The 16,280-nt window shown below is 35.5% G+C and overlaps 1 protein-coding gene across 2 annotated transcripts in view; it reads right to left on the bottom strand.

The window, feature by feature from the left end:
- Positions 1-1,098: 1,098 nt before the first annotated feature.
- CFAP97 (cilia and flagella associated protein 97) overlaps positions 1,099-16,280 on the bottom strand; it is a 30,597-nt gene continuing 15,415 nt past the window's right edge. For both annotated transcript variants that reach the window (XM_075556822.1, XM_075556823.1), the window contains exons 3-5: positions 11,863-12,131; positions 7,199-7,349; positions 1,099-4,131 (exon numbers count right to left, since the gene is read on the bottom strand). In XM_075556822.1, coding sequence (XP_075412937.1) covers positions 4,004-4,131; positions 7,199-7,349; positions 11,863-12,131 — 548 coding nt within the window. In that variant the 3' untranslated portion in view covers positions 1,099-4,003. The remainder of the gene's footprint in view (positions 4,132-7,198; positions 7,350-11,862; positions 12,132-16,280) is intronic.

Here is a 16,280-nt window from a genome sequence, read left to right as displayed (position 1 = left end):
CACAAGCTGAGGGGTGAGAGGAAACTAGCTATAATTTGAAAATGTCTGAAATAAATGTGTTGTGTGAGTTTTGGGTGAAGAGTACCGTTATAAGATACTTAACTGTATACATCTGGAACTGCAGTGTCTTATGTGACTATCCAAATTATTTTGTTCTAACAGTGCATGTGGGCCAGATTCACATGTAATAAACAAACAGAAGCCCTTCTCCAGATACACTGTAGTAAAATAATTACATGTTACTAGTTCACGAAGTAGTTATTTCAAAAAACACCACCTAAAACAAACAGGAACTTACCTGAAATTATGGAACAGACTTTGAAGTACAGCCATACAACATGAAGACTGTATTTATGGTGTCTCTGGAAGTATTTCTAAATGGATTAAAACTTTAATTTCAAGCCTGCAGTTTTTATATGCAGCTCATTTCAGAATTCAAAATATTTGTTATAATGCAGTCCTGTTTGCTGTAAGGGTACTTAGTTTTAACTTTGGAGTTGAGAACTTAAATAAATCACTCAGGAGCAATGTAGAGGGTTAATCTAGTGGCATGGTTGCTGTTAAATACTTACCAAAAATTTCCCCAAATTGATGCTTAAGAAGCAACTTTTGCCACTCATAGTGCGCAGAAAAGAAGAAATGCTGATGTGGACAAATGCTCTTGAAAAAAACACTCTTTCAAGCTATAAGAGTGTCTAGTAACAATATAATAATTTTACTGAACCAATTAGTGAAATATTAGTCAAGAGGAATATAATTTTAAGCAAACATTTGTCATTTAAATGTCTTTCAAAAAGGATTAAAAGACAAATAAGTTACTATTCATAAGTAAATGGGAATATGACGATACATGTTAGATTAATATACAGAATTAAAACTATTATCCTTAATTCTATTTCATTCTTCATTATACCAGGTAATTATTCATAACTAAAAAATATCAGACTAGGTTGGGAAATTTAAAATGAACATTCATACTTAAGTTTCGAATTATCATCTCTTTCACCAATAATGCACACACATGCATAAATATGTTTATTGGGAAAATAACATGCAAGGGATTTGAATAGCTAACAGCAATCAAAATAAGACTTAACATGTATGCTGTTTGTATAAAAAAATGTGGCAATCTTCATATATCTAATAAAGTAGTCCTAGCATTAAGCACATTTTCTAAGATGGTTCACAATAATTTATAGACTTAAGATTTAGATATTAATCATTTTATAAATTAAATGATTAGAATATAACAAACTCATCTCCAGCTTTATGTTACTCTTAAACGTTTCACAGTATGCAGTAATTAAAACTGTAGATGAGAGGTACACAACCATACCCATCACAATTGTCTCTTAAAAAGTTTTTTTTTAATTTATATTTTTGAACACAGAGTTCACAGATTAAAACATGCAAACACACTGCACTACCGTAAATGTATAGTAAGCAAGCCAGAACACTTTATTTAAAAAGCAGTGTTTTATGAAGACTGAAAAAAGTAAAATAGAAGTGAGATATCAGCTATCCATCAGGAAATAATTTTAATAATTCAAAATATTTCAAAGAATATTAAAGAGGCGGCAACATTAATATAACATGGGACAGATGAAAGTATCTCAGTAAGAATTTGTTCTAGTAATTCTAGACCTCTTACTTGTTTTTCTTATTGCAGCTTTGTTTACAAAATACAAGTATTTAATACAAGTGAGCCAAATATAAAGTAGTACTAGATGATCCTTCACTTTTTATGCTCTAAAAGAATAATATACATATGATTACTTCATTAAAATGTCCCTTTTAAGCCACACCCACTTCTAAATCCCTTGACTATTATCAGAAATAGTCATCATATATCAACCATGACAAAAGAATTGTAAATTCTGCTTTAAATAGGCAAGTATTATTTCCCTTCCCAACTTTTACTTCAAGTTTCATTAGTATCAGTAATACTTAGATGACTTTCTCCTCCAAATCAGCAAAAATTAAAAGCATTAAATGTGTCTACAGAGTATAATTTCACTCAAGTTCTATCTTGACGTGTGGCAGCAAAGATCAGACAAGATGTACTCAGACTAGTGCCATTAGAAAACACAGAAGGCCCCATGTATGTGTGTGTGTGCACGTAGTTCCCCAACCACTTAAAAATCAAATTTTAAAGTTTATTATTTCACCATAGATGTGTAGTTACTGAATTTAAATTCAGCAGTATCTTATGTCTTCTTAGAGATATACTATTATACAAATATTAAAAGCACAACAAGTTAAAAAATAAACCCTTGGCTAAGTATAGACATAGTTTATATACAAATCAGAGCTTAGTATAATGTAAAAAATTTGTTCATCAGAACATGGCATCAGATAACATCTAATGAATACTATAGCCCATAAAAAGCAGGGGAAAAAAATCTTACAGCCAAGCTGTGCTTACTTGAAACTTTTACCCAAAGTTCCTACCCTTCACATGCTTTAGTCTAAATAAAATCTATTAATGCAAACTATACCAAAACATGTTGAGTTGATATTCTGTAAAATGTAGTGTGATGTACTTCCAAGGGGGTTACAAATAAGTTCACCATGGATGCTACAACATTTCACCCAGAGCTTAATACTGAAGAATAAAGAAGCCAATCTTCTTACTATGGCTACAGATTCCAAATTTATATTAAAGACATATTTGACATTTAATATGGAGACTTTCCAATATATTCTAACTGCATGCTGAAAAGGCCAGTATCACACACCACGGCAGAGGGACAGCATGGAAAACAACCAAGAGAGAGAACATGTTACTGCATGAGGTGAATGCCTATAGATTTAAAGAAAAATATTCTAATGTCAAAAGTGAAATATATTACAGGATATCTGCCATAACCAATTCCATCAAGATCAATATGCTTTTAAATGTGGCACTGGCACAAATGACACTTTCAGGATTCCACCAAGGAACCCAAAGGAACCTGAAAGGTGAAGCAGTAACCTCAATAAATATGTTAGTTCTTTTCTTTGCAGTTACTGTTTCAGTTTTCCTTTTAAGTCCTTACAAACAGCTAAAATGACTAAGATCTTAAGGCAATATGTTTATTTCTGATTCTAAGTTTTCCCTTAATACAATAAATACTAAATCAGAACACAACATGCTGAAGTGTATCTTAAAACACTAATCACACGAACCTCAGGGTCTCCACCATGGCTTTCCAAAATGGTGGTGCCATCTTGCCGATTCAACAATAAATACTGTTTTTACTTCATAATTAATCTGGTCCTTGGAGAAAACATTCATAGTGTACTGGACTGCAGTTCTAAAGCCTCCCTCTCTCCTCAAACTCATCAATAGTACTTCACCGGAACCAATGAAAACGTGGATGAGGAGCTTCTAGGTTGAACGTTGTAATTGTCACAGTTTAAAGAGTGGAATGTTTTAACTCAGAGTTTTACTCAGAAGCAGTGAATGCCTCTGGTGAATCAGGACAGTCTCAAGACAAGCTTCTATAATCTATTCATCAGCTTCAGCACTGAAACAATGTCAAGATTTGTTTCCTCGTAAGAAAGTATAACTATTATGTAATCAAGTTATGAATTACCCCATGGAAGTTCTGAAGTAAACAGAACTCAAAAGTCAGTCAAGTTTGGGGGCTAAATTCACAGTTTAAAGCTTCTCAAAAATGAAAGAAACTAAACACTACATAGCTAAGACCTCTTAGGTCCAATGTGCAGTCATACCAATCACTACCATTCTGTCAATAAGACAGGGGCATCCATTTGTATACTGAGAAAATACACATGCACACTACCATTTCTCATACACAGCTGCTTTAAATAAAATTCTCAAACACTGATCTGAAAATCTTCTTGAAAGCAATTTTTCACTGAATTGCAATAAATTATAACTCACTGTTACGCATGTTAATTTTCATAAAATTATATTATAGATGTTTGCAAAGAGAATTACATCAATATACAAGAGCACTTCAATAAAAACTGATAAACATTGAAGTAAAAATAGGTTTTATAACCAAGCTGCACGGACATTAGAGGGCTTAGGTCTTAGCAACAGGCCACTGGAGGCGTCATAACTGGTTCGCTCACTCTTATAACTGAGACCACTGGTAGCACTGGATGTCCTGGAAGCACCTCCTGAAACGCAGAGAGTAAGATAATGGGCTTTAATCCAACTAGCTCATCAGTCACCTGGTCATCTTCTTCTCCTACTGTAATTCCAAACTCAGTTTCCTCATTCAAACTCACTACCAGGGAGGCAGTTCCCACTCTGTGCACTCCTACAGAACTGCCCCTTGGGCTTCCCAGGCTGTCAATCTGGAGCAGCTGGTGGGTCTGAACTGCTGACCTTGCAATGAGCAGTCTAATAAATAACCTCCCATGCCACTAGGGCTCCATAGGCAGGGCTCTACAGGGAGTTCTGAGGCACTGTAAGGTAAGCACTGAATCTCTTCCTACAAGATCAGTGGTAAAAACCTATCAGCAACTCCACAGGAGAAAGATGAGGCTTTGTGCTCCAAAAAAATGTACAGCCTTGGAAACACACAAGGACAGTTCTACTGAATCGGATAGATTTGAGTGACAGCAGTTAAGTTTGTTTTGTTTTTTGAGGTTTTCTTCCTCATCCCAGTGTTTTTCGATCACGAGGACTCAAGAATTCCTGTGTAACAAAAATATAATAAAAAAACACATGAATTAGAGTCAGTAAATTGAGTGGGGATAAATACTTTCAAATAGGAGCAATAGTGGATAGTGGGTTACAAGTTGGGCTGCCAACTGCAAGGTCAGCAGTTCAAAACCACCAGCTGCTCGGAGAAAGATGAAGCTTTCTACTCCTATAAAGAGTTACAGTCTCAGACACCCAGAGGGCTACCCTATCCTATAGGGCTACTATTAGAATCAACTCAATGACAGGAAGTTTGTTTTGCATTTTTAAACTGTTTTTGAAAGCTTCTCACATAACTCAAATAAAAATCAAAGGAGAGAAACCACTCTGTATAACCATTTCTACTTTAATTCAATAAATATATTGAGGGCATAGTACTAAGTATTGGTTACTAGAATAAGACCCTAATTAGTCACTATCAAAGAAATGATGTTTGTAGGATGACTGAGTAGAATCAGTAGTCAATGGATTAGTTATGAGTCACATGAGTGTTGGGAGGTTGTAGCATTACACAAACATTGTTCCAACTCTGAGTACTGGTGTCTATTTTTTATAATCTAGAGGGCATACATGAATTAACAGCACAGATGTATATGAAAGAAAATGGCAGGCCTAGCAGGGCTCCATTTCAAGCATACATGGGTTTATTGCAAATAAAACATGTATGAATACATCTTTGTGATTAGTGGATGTCTGCAGACAGGTTCTCTCACCGACACACATGTCTTTTTTTCTCACTGGGGAGAGAGAAAAAGCCCCAATCAAAACCAAGCTGCTGAGATCTGGTGGCCAGTCCAGTTCAAGGAGAGAGGTCAGCTTAGGGGTTATGCTAGTGATTTTGAGGGCTCCAAATAAGTAATTTGGATAGATTTTCTCAAAGGACACAGGATGATCACAGGGGCTTATTAAGAAGAAATTTTAAGAAAGTGGAAAACTGCATTGGTGATAAAATCCCCAGGGAAGTTGCACAGTTTCTTTCCCCATCATGACAATGCAACTGCTCAGTCTTTAGAGAAAGCAGGGGCTTTCTTACAAGAATCTTGCTGGGGAACCTTATCCTAGCCTTGCTACAGACCTGATCTTGACCTTCCGGCTTCTTCTTCCTTCCCTAAACTCAAAGAATACTCAGAAAGGAACACAATCTGAGCTCCTCCAAGAGGCAAAAATTGCCATTTTGATGTGATATTGAAGAGGTCACAATTCATCAGCAATGATTTGGAGAGACAGAAACACTGCCTTCAGAAGTGTATAGACTCCTATGGAGGCTATGTTGAGTAACAATAGCTTCACATTTTGCTATTTTTGTCTAGGAAAGGGTTCTATGATTTCACAGCAATATGCATTTTTAAATTTAGCATTGTGTACTGCATACCCTAGCATTAAGTGGTCTCTCTTCCTACGTTCTCTGGAGTATAAAACTGGCTTTAAAAAAACAAACTGTTTCATTAGCACTTCATCCATATATTATACAGTTCAATAATTCAATCATATCAGGAAGAGTTGTACAATTGTCATCATATTCAATTCTAGAACATTTTCTTCTTCCTTGTAATCATTGTTTTCCATGTAATTACAATTTTTTTCCTAATTGTTGGAGCAGGACATTCTCCAATTCCACAACTTCTACTTGTATGATGCAGTGTCATTGTTTATACTCTCTGTATTTTGTAATCATTATTGATATCCTTTTCCAAGTTACTCTACCACCATTCATATAAACTCAATGCCCTTTATCCAACAACTCATTCCCCTTCGCCTACAGTAACCACTGGTCAAGTTCTTTTGTGTGTGTGGTTTTCTTGATAGACTATTCACATAACATATACTTCAAGGTTAAATTGCTTTGAAAATGAGTTGCATAATCACAATCCGTTCTACTGTCCCTCCCCCTCCTGAATTCATAGTTTGCTCCACAAATCTCCTCACCCTCCTTGTCTACCATCCCCACATTGCTATAAAACTGGCTAACTCCAGTCATGTATTAAGAGTACTTCTCACGACTCTACATATTTTTGTTTTAGTTTCCCGGTGAGGAAGAAAAATCACATTAAAAGCTGGAAATATATTAGCAATAATTCCTAAGTAGCTAAGGCGCATGTTTCAGAAACACTTTAACTTGTATCTATATCTTCTCTTAGTAATACATTGAAATTAAAAGTCTCTCTCCTATTATCTAATGGATTACTGACATTACATTTTATTTACTGATTTCCTTCCTATGCTGCTAAGATGAGCTACAAAGAAAATCTGGAACAAAGTGAAGTGACATAAAGAAAGCATACCAGCAAAATATTAGAATGCAAAAGTGTCACTGAGGTACTAGAAAACATTGTCCACTAAAAATATTTTAATACTTGTAAAATAATAGAAGGAACAGTGATACACAAGTAAACATACATTCATATATTAAAGAAAATGGCTAGAATACATTCTAGAAGCTCACATTTTTAAACTCTTACCATAAGAACGTAAGTAATATTAAAAAACAAAATGTATCAGAGATAGAGACAAGGACAAAATTATTTGGCATATACTTACTTAGTGGACTATATTGGCTCAGCGTGGACCTCACTCGCCTTGAAACTGGTGAGGAGTTAAGATAGCCCATATTGCGATGATAGTCCATCAGTTGTTCTGAGCGTTTCATACCGACGGTTGGCTTCACAGCTTCTAGCCTTTTTAATAAAGCCTTAATTAAAGACAATCAGTTTGAAAGCCATTGTTAGACAAGTTTTTAAAAAGGCAAATACTTTCTAGAATCGGAAATTAATGAAATATATCACCCCTAATGAATGCCTTATTGTAAAAAATTCAAATACAATGAGGCTTCAAAAAAATGTATGGAAAAACTCCATGATCTGTTAGATTTCTTTCCCACAAACTTTCTGAAGCTCGTTTTTCTATTATGATGAAAAGACCGCAAACTTTAGAGGCAGATAAAACCATGTTCAAATCAGAACTGTCTGTCCGGGAAGGAACAAAACACAGAAGACTTTGGTTTGGGTTTAGAAGACTTCAGTGAGAAGTTGACTTCTTTTCTGGTCCTTGAAGGCCAAGAGCTAGAGAAGGGCCTACCAGGCAGAAGGGCAGCAGGCAGGCTGGGAGCCCCAACATTGGTGTCTATACCTCTGTTTACAGTCTGCCTTCACTCCTTTTCCTCCCTTGAATATTTCCGTTTGCTCTACCATCAGCTACCTCCTCTCTGGAGCTGCTCGGCTGTCCTGCTAAGGGTCTCAAGCTAGAACAAGAAGGGAACTGCTCACGGCTGAGCCTCGGTAAAGGAAGAAGGGACAAAGACGACTCAGAGCAAACGTCTCCTGGTACTATACTTGGGCTGACTTTTCCCCTGAATCTGATTACAACACAGCACTCTCTTTTCAAATACGAAAGATCAGCCTGCTACAGAGAAGTAGGAATCAATGACAGAAAATAATTAAGCACAACCAGAGATCAACTCCCGGGTCCTCGATCTACCTAATATTATCAACGACAGTTGTGAAATTTAAGCAAAAGGAACCTTTTCACCTTCTGTCTAGTTTAGAATTATAAATAAGAATAGGAACATTACATATTAATATTTTTGAATCATATTAAATAAAAGTCTGTAATTGGATACCCTAGCTAGTTGGTTTATAAGAGGGTTCAATAAATCTGAGAAAAAACTCCTCGATTCCATTTTTATATAAAGTTCATGAAGCTCTCTCACATTTGTTTCTCTCTTTAAAGACAATGAAGCGGTATACTTAAAGATGTCAAAAATCCTAAGATTGTACTATCTCTACCTATAGTTTTAACTATAGAAGAAATGTGCAACACTGTATCACACCTTCAACATAACTTTACTGTACAGAGTAATGTTTGTTCTTTTATCTGATTATCCTACCAAAAATCCCTGCACTGTACAGTGTGGAATGGATAGGATAGAACTTTGTGTATTTTCAGTTACCTACTAAGTTTACTCTTTTACTACTTGAAGTTTCAATATTTATGAACCTGCCCATTTCTTCACATTTAATTGGTCAAAAATGTTATTATTTTTGCTTTTAAAATGTTACCCATGTTGGGTTAATTAGGGTGTGAGGTAGTATCGATGAAGAACACAGCTTTCCCCCAGATCCTGGATGCTTCCTCCCCCCAACTACCATGATCCGAATTCTACCTTGCAGGGCTGGATAGGACAGAGGCTGTACACTGGTGCATATGAGGGTTGGAGGTACAGGGAATCCAGGGTGGATAATACCTTCAGGACCAAGGGTGTGAGGGATGATGCTGGGAGAGTGGAGGGTGAGTGGGTTGGAAAGGGGGAACTGATTACAAGGATCCACATGTGACCTCTTCCTTGGGAGAGGGACAGCAGAGAAGGGGGGAAGGGAGACTCCGGATAGGGCAAGATATGACAAAATAACGAGGTATAAATTACCAAGGGCATATGAGGGAGGGGGGAATGGGGAGGGAGGGGGGGGGAAGAGGACCTGATGCAAGGGGCTTAAGTGGAGAGCAAATGCCTTGAGAATGATTGGGGCAGGGAATGTATGGATGTGCTTTATACAATTGATGTATGTATATGTATGGATTGTGGTAAGAGTTGTATGAGTCCCTAATAAAATGTAAAAGAAGAAAAGAGAAAAAAATGATTAGGGCAAAGACTGTACAGATGTGCTTTATACAATTGATGTATGTATATGTATGAACTGTGAAAAGAATTGTATGAGCCCCAATAAATTGTTAAAAAAAAAACAAAAAATAAATAAAAAAATAAAATAAAATGTTACCCATGTTATAATACAAATTCCTTAGATAAAAAATCAGAAGGATATGGTCAAAATCAATTTTAAAATAATTTGACAGTCGGTCAAAAAGTGAAAGCATTCTATAGCTGTGATATGTCATCTATGAAGTTTACACAGAAACTTAGTAGGGAGAGGAAATGTACCTGAACAATCTCTATTCAAGCACACAGAATCACTTCACATTTCTACGTCATTGGAGCCTTCCTTTGCTATCATGAGCTATTTTCTTCATCAGAAAAAGACAACAGACTTTAAGCAGAGAAGTAGAACTACCCCGAGTAAACTATAAATTATTTTAAGGCTTTAGAATAAGGGTACTGATTAATACTCATACTAGGTATGATTAAATCTTCATCTTCACGGTATCATTCTCCCTTTAATAATTTCATGTAAAGAATTATTTTATACTTCTAAAATTAGCATTCTACATCAGCACACAAAGGCCAATGGAAGGATGATTTTACTTTTCATTTGAAGTTTTTATCACTTTCAAAATGAAATTATTTTCTGTTTTGAATATTTTGTTAAAATATACTATACTGTGTTTTCAGTAAAGTCACTTTGTATTAAATTTTTTTTTTAATTTTTGAAATTGTAATACAGACTTTGATACAATTAGTGAAACCCCGATATCTTAAGAAGTCTCTGATGCTGGAGTTGATCAGATAGGAACAATTTCCTCAGATTCATGCAATCATATAGGCATGAACTATATGATTTAGTGCAGAATGCACTAAAAGTGGGACAAACTTCCCACTAAATTCCACCAACGGAAAATACAGGTGGGTATTAGACATCTCATAAAGGTTAAGAACTATTTGAATTATCTAAATTTGTGTATTTAATAGTTTTATTTTAAAAATAATATTTCAATACGGGGACCCAAATAGGAAGATTATGGTCTGCTGATATACTTTCTGCTACTTATTAGTATTTCTCTGTATTTAAAAGAGGAAAACATGAAGAAAATTAGTAAGTTAAAATCTTAATTTTAGGTCTAGATCTAATCGTGGTACATTCAGCAGGAAGCTTACTTCTTCCCTGATCTTACTTTAATTACACCATCCTCCTCCTTCACCTTCTTTTGCAGCTGAGGAATCTGACACACAGAATGAAATAAACCAATTTCTTCTTAGACAGTGGATAAAGGAAAACTGTACAGTGCAAGTCCTTATTAACATCCCTCCTTTAAGATTATGCTATAGACACTCTTTCTGAAAAGGACTGTATTATATTTACAAAAAGATGGGACATGGTTTAACAAAACTATTCAAAATTCACGGTAAAGTTCTAATATAAATGCAAATATGTGATACAAGCCTGCCCTCTACTGGATAACACTAACTTTTCTTTACCCCTTTCATTTTCTGTTTGGATGCAACGCTGAAGAAAAACAAACAATGACAGTACGAAATTAACAGCAGACTGTGGATGCTTTTAACTCTTGAATACAGGACTACATTCCATATAATTTTGTCTTTGCTTGTTGTTTTCCCTTTGCACAACACACTTTGTCCTGAATTATTGTAGGCTCCGCTGCTTACAAGCAAGTAACCTAAGAGCTTGGAAAAAAACCTGCAAACACCTGCGAGTAACTTGAATGTACCTTGGAGAGGACTTCAAAAAATTCATGGAAAAATGGAATTAAAGGATAAAAGAATTTTTCCAAACAACCTAGAAAACAGATTTAAAAGCATATCAGTACACACTAAGGAAATTACTAGTCATTGTGGCTTTAAAGAACGAGTTTGCTAAGTGGCTGGCTATAAAATAGAAGCAGGCTGTCACATCTTTCTCTTCTGGAACAGCTGATGTGTTCCAACAGACAACTTTCAGTCAGTGACTGAGTATGGAACCTATAGCCACCAAGAGCTCTTCCAGTGAAATACAAAAAGGCTCACTCTGAAAGCTGTTTCCGTCATTTCATTAGCTTTGTGAAATATTGGAGCCCTTAATTTGTTCATTTGGGTTGAATTTTAGTTTAAACCAAAAGGTTCTACAGCCAGATTACCTGAGTTTAAGATGAAAATTCGGCTAAGATACTTACTAGCTCTGTGTCCTTGGAATAATCATTTAACCCATTTGGGAGAATTTTTCTTTTAATCTACAAGATGTAGATAAAAGTGATACCTACTTCAAAGAATTGTGAGCCGAAAAAAGCATGAGTTTTCTGTTTCTAATAATAATACAGACCATCATGATGAACAGAGCACTGACATGGTACCTCACTCACTCACTCACTGCCATTGAGTCGCTTCATAGACAGTGCTTCATACAGTACATGCCATATGGATTTATACTTGCATTAATATCACCCTAAAATATTCACTGTATTTAAATTTTTGGAAGTTGGACTTAGAGATCAATAGAAAAAACACTTTCTTTGATGACTAAAAGATGTCAGTAACTTACCAAGTTTTCTCGTTCAATCCTTTGTTGTTCCCTCTGTCTGTTGAGAGCACTATGATATAACTTCGGGGGATGACCAACTGATCTTTTTGGAATTGTACTTTTGCTTCCTGGTTTTTCAGCCTGTCTGGACAGTTCTTTCAAAAGCCTCTGGTTTTCCCGGTCAATCTGCCTCACCTCTTCTCTTGTGAAAGAGTAGTTTTTCCTAGGTGCTACTGGGGGTGGATCCATTTGATGTCTTGGTGGTGCTTTTTTGTCTAACTGCAGGAAAGCTACAAAAGTAAAAATAAAAAAGACAAAATGGCTAAACAAATTAGCAGAGCAATATAATGGTACAGGCACTGAAAACTATATAATGCATCTTCTTTTATATATTGACATATATGCCTGTATATGAATCTATATTAATAGTCCCATATACTGTGTATATATTTACATATGTATATTAATAGTTATGCATATTATATAACTATATGAGAGGGCTTCACCACAAAGTATGTGGACATGGGCGAAACACGATGGAAGTGGAAAAGAGCAGCAAGAGGAACAAAGCAATGAAGTCCCTGAGGAATCCCAAAAATAGACTTTGGGGGCAGGGGCTGGCAATTCATCAGACTCAATAGGAAAACATTCATAAAGGTCAATAGACAGACCTGGAACTATTTAAAGGCTTTTTTAATGTCTATTTATATAAGATAGGCAGGATAAACAATCCCAAGGAGAAAACAATGGGACCAACATTTCTGGGGGGACATGGGAGACAGCGAGGTGGGGGAAAGGAACAGGGGAGTCAACAAACCCAAGGACAAGGGAACAACAAGTGACCTAAAATTGATAGCAAGGAGGGCATAGGATACCTGGTGAGGTTTGATGAAGTGCATTGTAACTGAGAGGAATTACAGAAAGCCGAATGAATGAAGGTTGAACATGATAGTGGGGGAAGAGGAAAGTAAAGGTAAATAGAGGAAAGAACTAGGAGGCAAAGGACATTTATTATAGAGGTTTAAATACAGGCATTTACATATGTACATATATGTATATATAATGATAGGGAACTAGATCTATGTACATATATTTATATGTTAAGTTTTAAGGTAGCAGGTGGACATTCGGCCTTTACTCAAGTCTACTTCCTCAATGCAAGAACACTTTGTTCTAATAACTTGGCATTCTGTGATGCTCACCTTCCCAACCGGATCACTGAAGATAAAATGGGTACACAAGCAAATGTGGTGAAGAAAGCTGATGGTGCCTGGCTATTAGAAGATACAGCGTCTGGGGTCTTAAAAACTTGAAGATAAACAAGTGGCCATCTAGCTGGGAAGCAATCAAGCTCACATGGAAAAAACACACCAGTCTGTGTGATCATGACGTTTCGATAGGATCAGGTATCAAGACCCCAATCAATCATATTGATGTGAAGGAGAGGCGGCGGAATGGAGATCCAAAGCCCATCTGTAGACAACTGCACATCCTCTCACAGATGGGTCACAAGGAGGAGATGAGCCAGTCAGGGTGCAGTATAATACCCACAAAACATACAACTTTCCTCGAGTTCTTTAATGCATCCATCCTCACCCCCACTATCATGACCCCAAGTCTACCTTACAAATCCAGGCAGACCAGAGCATGTACACTGACACAGATAAGAGCTCACAACAGAGGGAATCCAAGACAGATAAGCCCTCAGGCCTGATTATCAGAGTAGTGATACCAGGAGGGTTGGGGGAAAGGAGAGGGAGGAAGGGGTAACCAATCAATGATCGACATGGTAAATACCACATGGTAAATTCCACATAAAAAGTATGTGGAAAAAAATGTATGTGGACAAATGGAGTTAGTAGGTAATGGAATTGTTCCACAAACTTTTTGACATACATTATACATGTATATATGTTTATATTAGCATATAAAATAGTTCTGTTACTATTTGTATAGAATTATATTGCTGTATGTTAATATTGTATATTAATGCTAATAATATCCAAATGACAAGTGTGGTGAAAACCATCTAAGGCAGCTTTGAGTGGAAAAATGCTGCCTTGTTTATTTTTTGTTTCCCTGAGGCAGGTTCATAGCTGAGTCATTAGAAACCTCTGGTTTGAAACAAAACAAAAGAAATCTCTGGTTTGAATTCACTACTATAATTGATTGCAGCAATTGTTAGTTGGAGGACATACTTCAAAATATAAAATATCCTCAACAGTGACTGATGAAAGCAATGACTAAACAATGGTAAGAAAAAATAGGAATATTTCCAACTATTAATTTAATCAGAAAGATTTTTTTCTACAAGATTATGGCTACTAATATTATCATTAAAATACTATTGAAATATGTGAATTATATGCCAATAAGTAATTTTTATTGGAAAAAATGCTAAAGTCAAACATTTTATCTTTCATTAAAACATTAAGTCAAAATGAATACATGAAATACATTTTTAACCAAAAGAATTCTTTTCCATGTTATAATTATCAAATGATATGTTTTTACCAACATGCCTAAAACAGTTATAAAATTTCCAAATTACAACTTTCACTAAATCCTAATTACTAAACATTTGCCAAAGGGTTCTAACACATTATTCTCATTTTTTAAACGAAAGTATAATATAAGGTAAACTGATGTTTAAAAAAAGTATTTTAACTTGAGAGTATCTTTGTTTAGTTTTTTTTATTTATTTAATATTATTTATTTAGTATTTTATTAGCTTTTTTTAGTTATATAGCTTTTGTTCTGTATATATAATGGAGTACCCCCCCAAAAAAACATAATTGCATTGGGCAGAGCAGAGCTTTTGTAGTATGCATTTTTCCTGCTAGGCAAGCATCAAGGCGTAATCTGGGAAAGTTCTCTCTGGTCACATTTTATTTTTTTGTAAAAACAGTTTCGCTCAAATTTTGGTTTTTGTGGTAGCAGATTTAAGAGAACATGCGGCTGTGAAATTTTGTTTCCTGATTGGGAAAAATGCCAGAAACTGTTGTGATGTTGAACACAGCTTACAAGGGCAGTGCTAGAGGAAAAACTCAAGTGTATGAGTGTTTTTCTCATTTCAAAAAAGGTGAAATACTGATGACGTCAGACAGAAATATTGACTTGTAGTGCATTTGGAGTTCGTTCTACCTAGTCAGACTGTTAGCCATATTTTCTATTTAGAGGTTCTGAAAAGATAGCCTAACAGTGTGCGACAAAAAAAGGCGTGATTTGTGGCAGACAAGGGACAGGTTTTGTCACTGCAATGCACCTGCTCATACAGCCAGCTCAGTGTGCAAAACAGCATGCCTCTCTTACCCCATGCACCTTACTCACCCAACCTCAATTGTGTGACCTTTTTTTCTCCTACAGGTGAAAGGCCATGAGAGGACAGCACAGAAGAGGTTAAGAAAAGAACTAGGCAGTGCTGTCAACCACCCAAACAGACGAGTTTGAAAAATGTTTCCAAGAGTGTAATTGCAGTTTTGACAAATGTATTAAATATAATGGAGAGTACTTTGAAGGTGATAAGGTTGTTCTGTAAAAAAATTAAATATATAGCTTTGAAAATTTTTTTTCCAGTTTTCTTTGGGTACCCCCTTGTATTCATTATAGTATTATTAAGGAAAGAGGCATTTTTAATCCCGACTTTAAAATGAGAATGGTACAGAAAAATTAAACCTCCTGGGTAAAAGCAGTAATAGTTAAGTCCATTTCCCAATGCTTAAATCAAAGACTGTCAAAGATTATAAAAACTTATTTTTTAAAAAGTAACAGGAGCTTCCTAGTGTTTTAAAAGAAATGATGAAATTAAGTTTTCAATTTGTTGAATTTTTTTTAAGGAGGAGTAGGGGGTAAGCAGCTCAGCTTACATGCATTAACATACCTACAAGGTCAAAACTCTGTGCCAATTTACTTTCAGAACCTTCTAATGCACTCCTGGTCAGAGCTGTCAAGGAATCATGTGGCTTTGTCTGCACATAGTACAAGCACACATTGTTTTCCATTGCTGTCAGTGTTTTTATAGTTGCTAATTTTTGTCAAATATCCTGGTGTTTCAGCCATGTTATGATAATTATTATTTGTGAACCTATTATTAATAACTTTTTAAAAGAATACAGTCCTAATTAAAGAAAAAGAGGAAGAGAAGTCAAAAAAGGTTTCTGTTCAGGAACTATATTTGTTTCAACTAATGCTGCTGTAATTCAATTTAAAATGTAAAATGTTTAACCAAACAACTTTGTCAGTATTCAGAATAAATAATCTAAGAAAATTTAAAAAGTAATTTACAGATATTAATTATCACATTTTATTCTATGGTTAATGCTGATAATAAACATTAATGATTCTGGTTCTGGGGCGGGCACCCTGAGTTACTTCACTGAATGATCGTCAACCATGGAGAAACCACTAGTGCTGTACAGATTAAATTATCTGGCTTCTAA

The sequence above is a fragment of the Tenrec ecaudatus genome, chromosome 8 (assembly GCF_050624435.1).
Source record: "Tenrec ecaudatus isolate mTenEca1 chromosome 8, mTenEca1.hap1, whole genome shotgun sequence".
Lineage (NCBI taxonomy): Eukaryota > Metazoa > Chordata > Mammalia > Afrosoricida > Tenrecidae > Tenrec > Tenrec ecaudatus.
The sequence above is the reverse complement of the archived record's forward strand: the minus strand, read 5'-3'. Positions and strand labels throughout refer to the sequence as shown.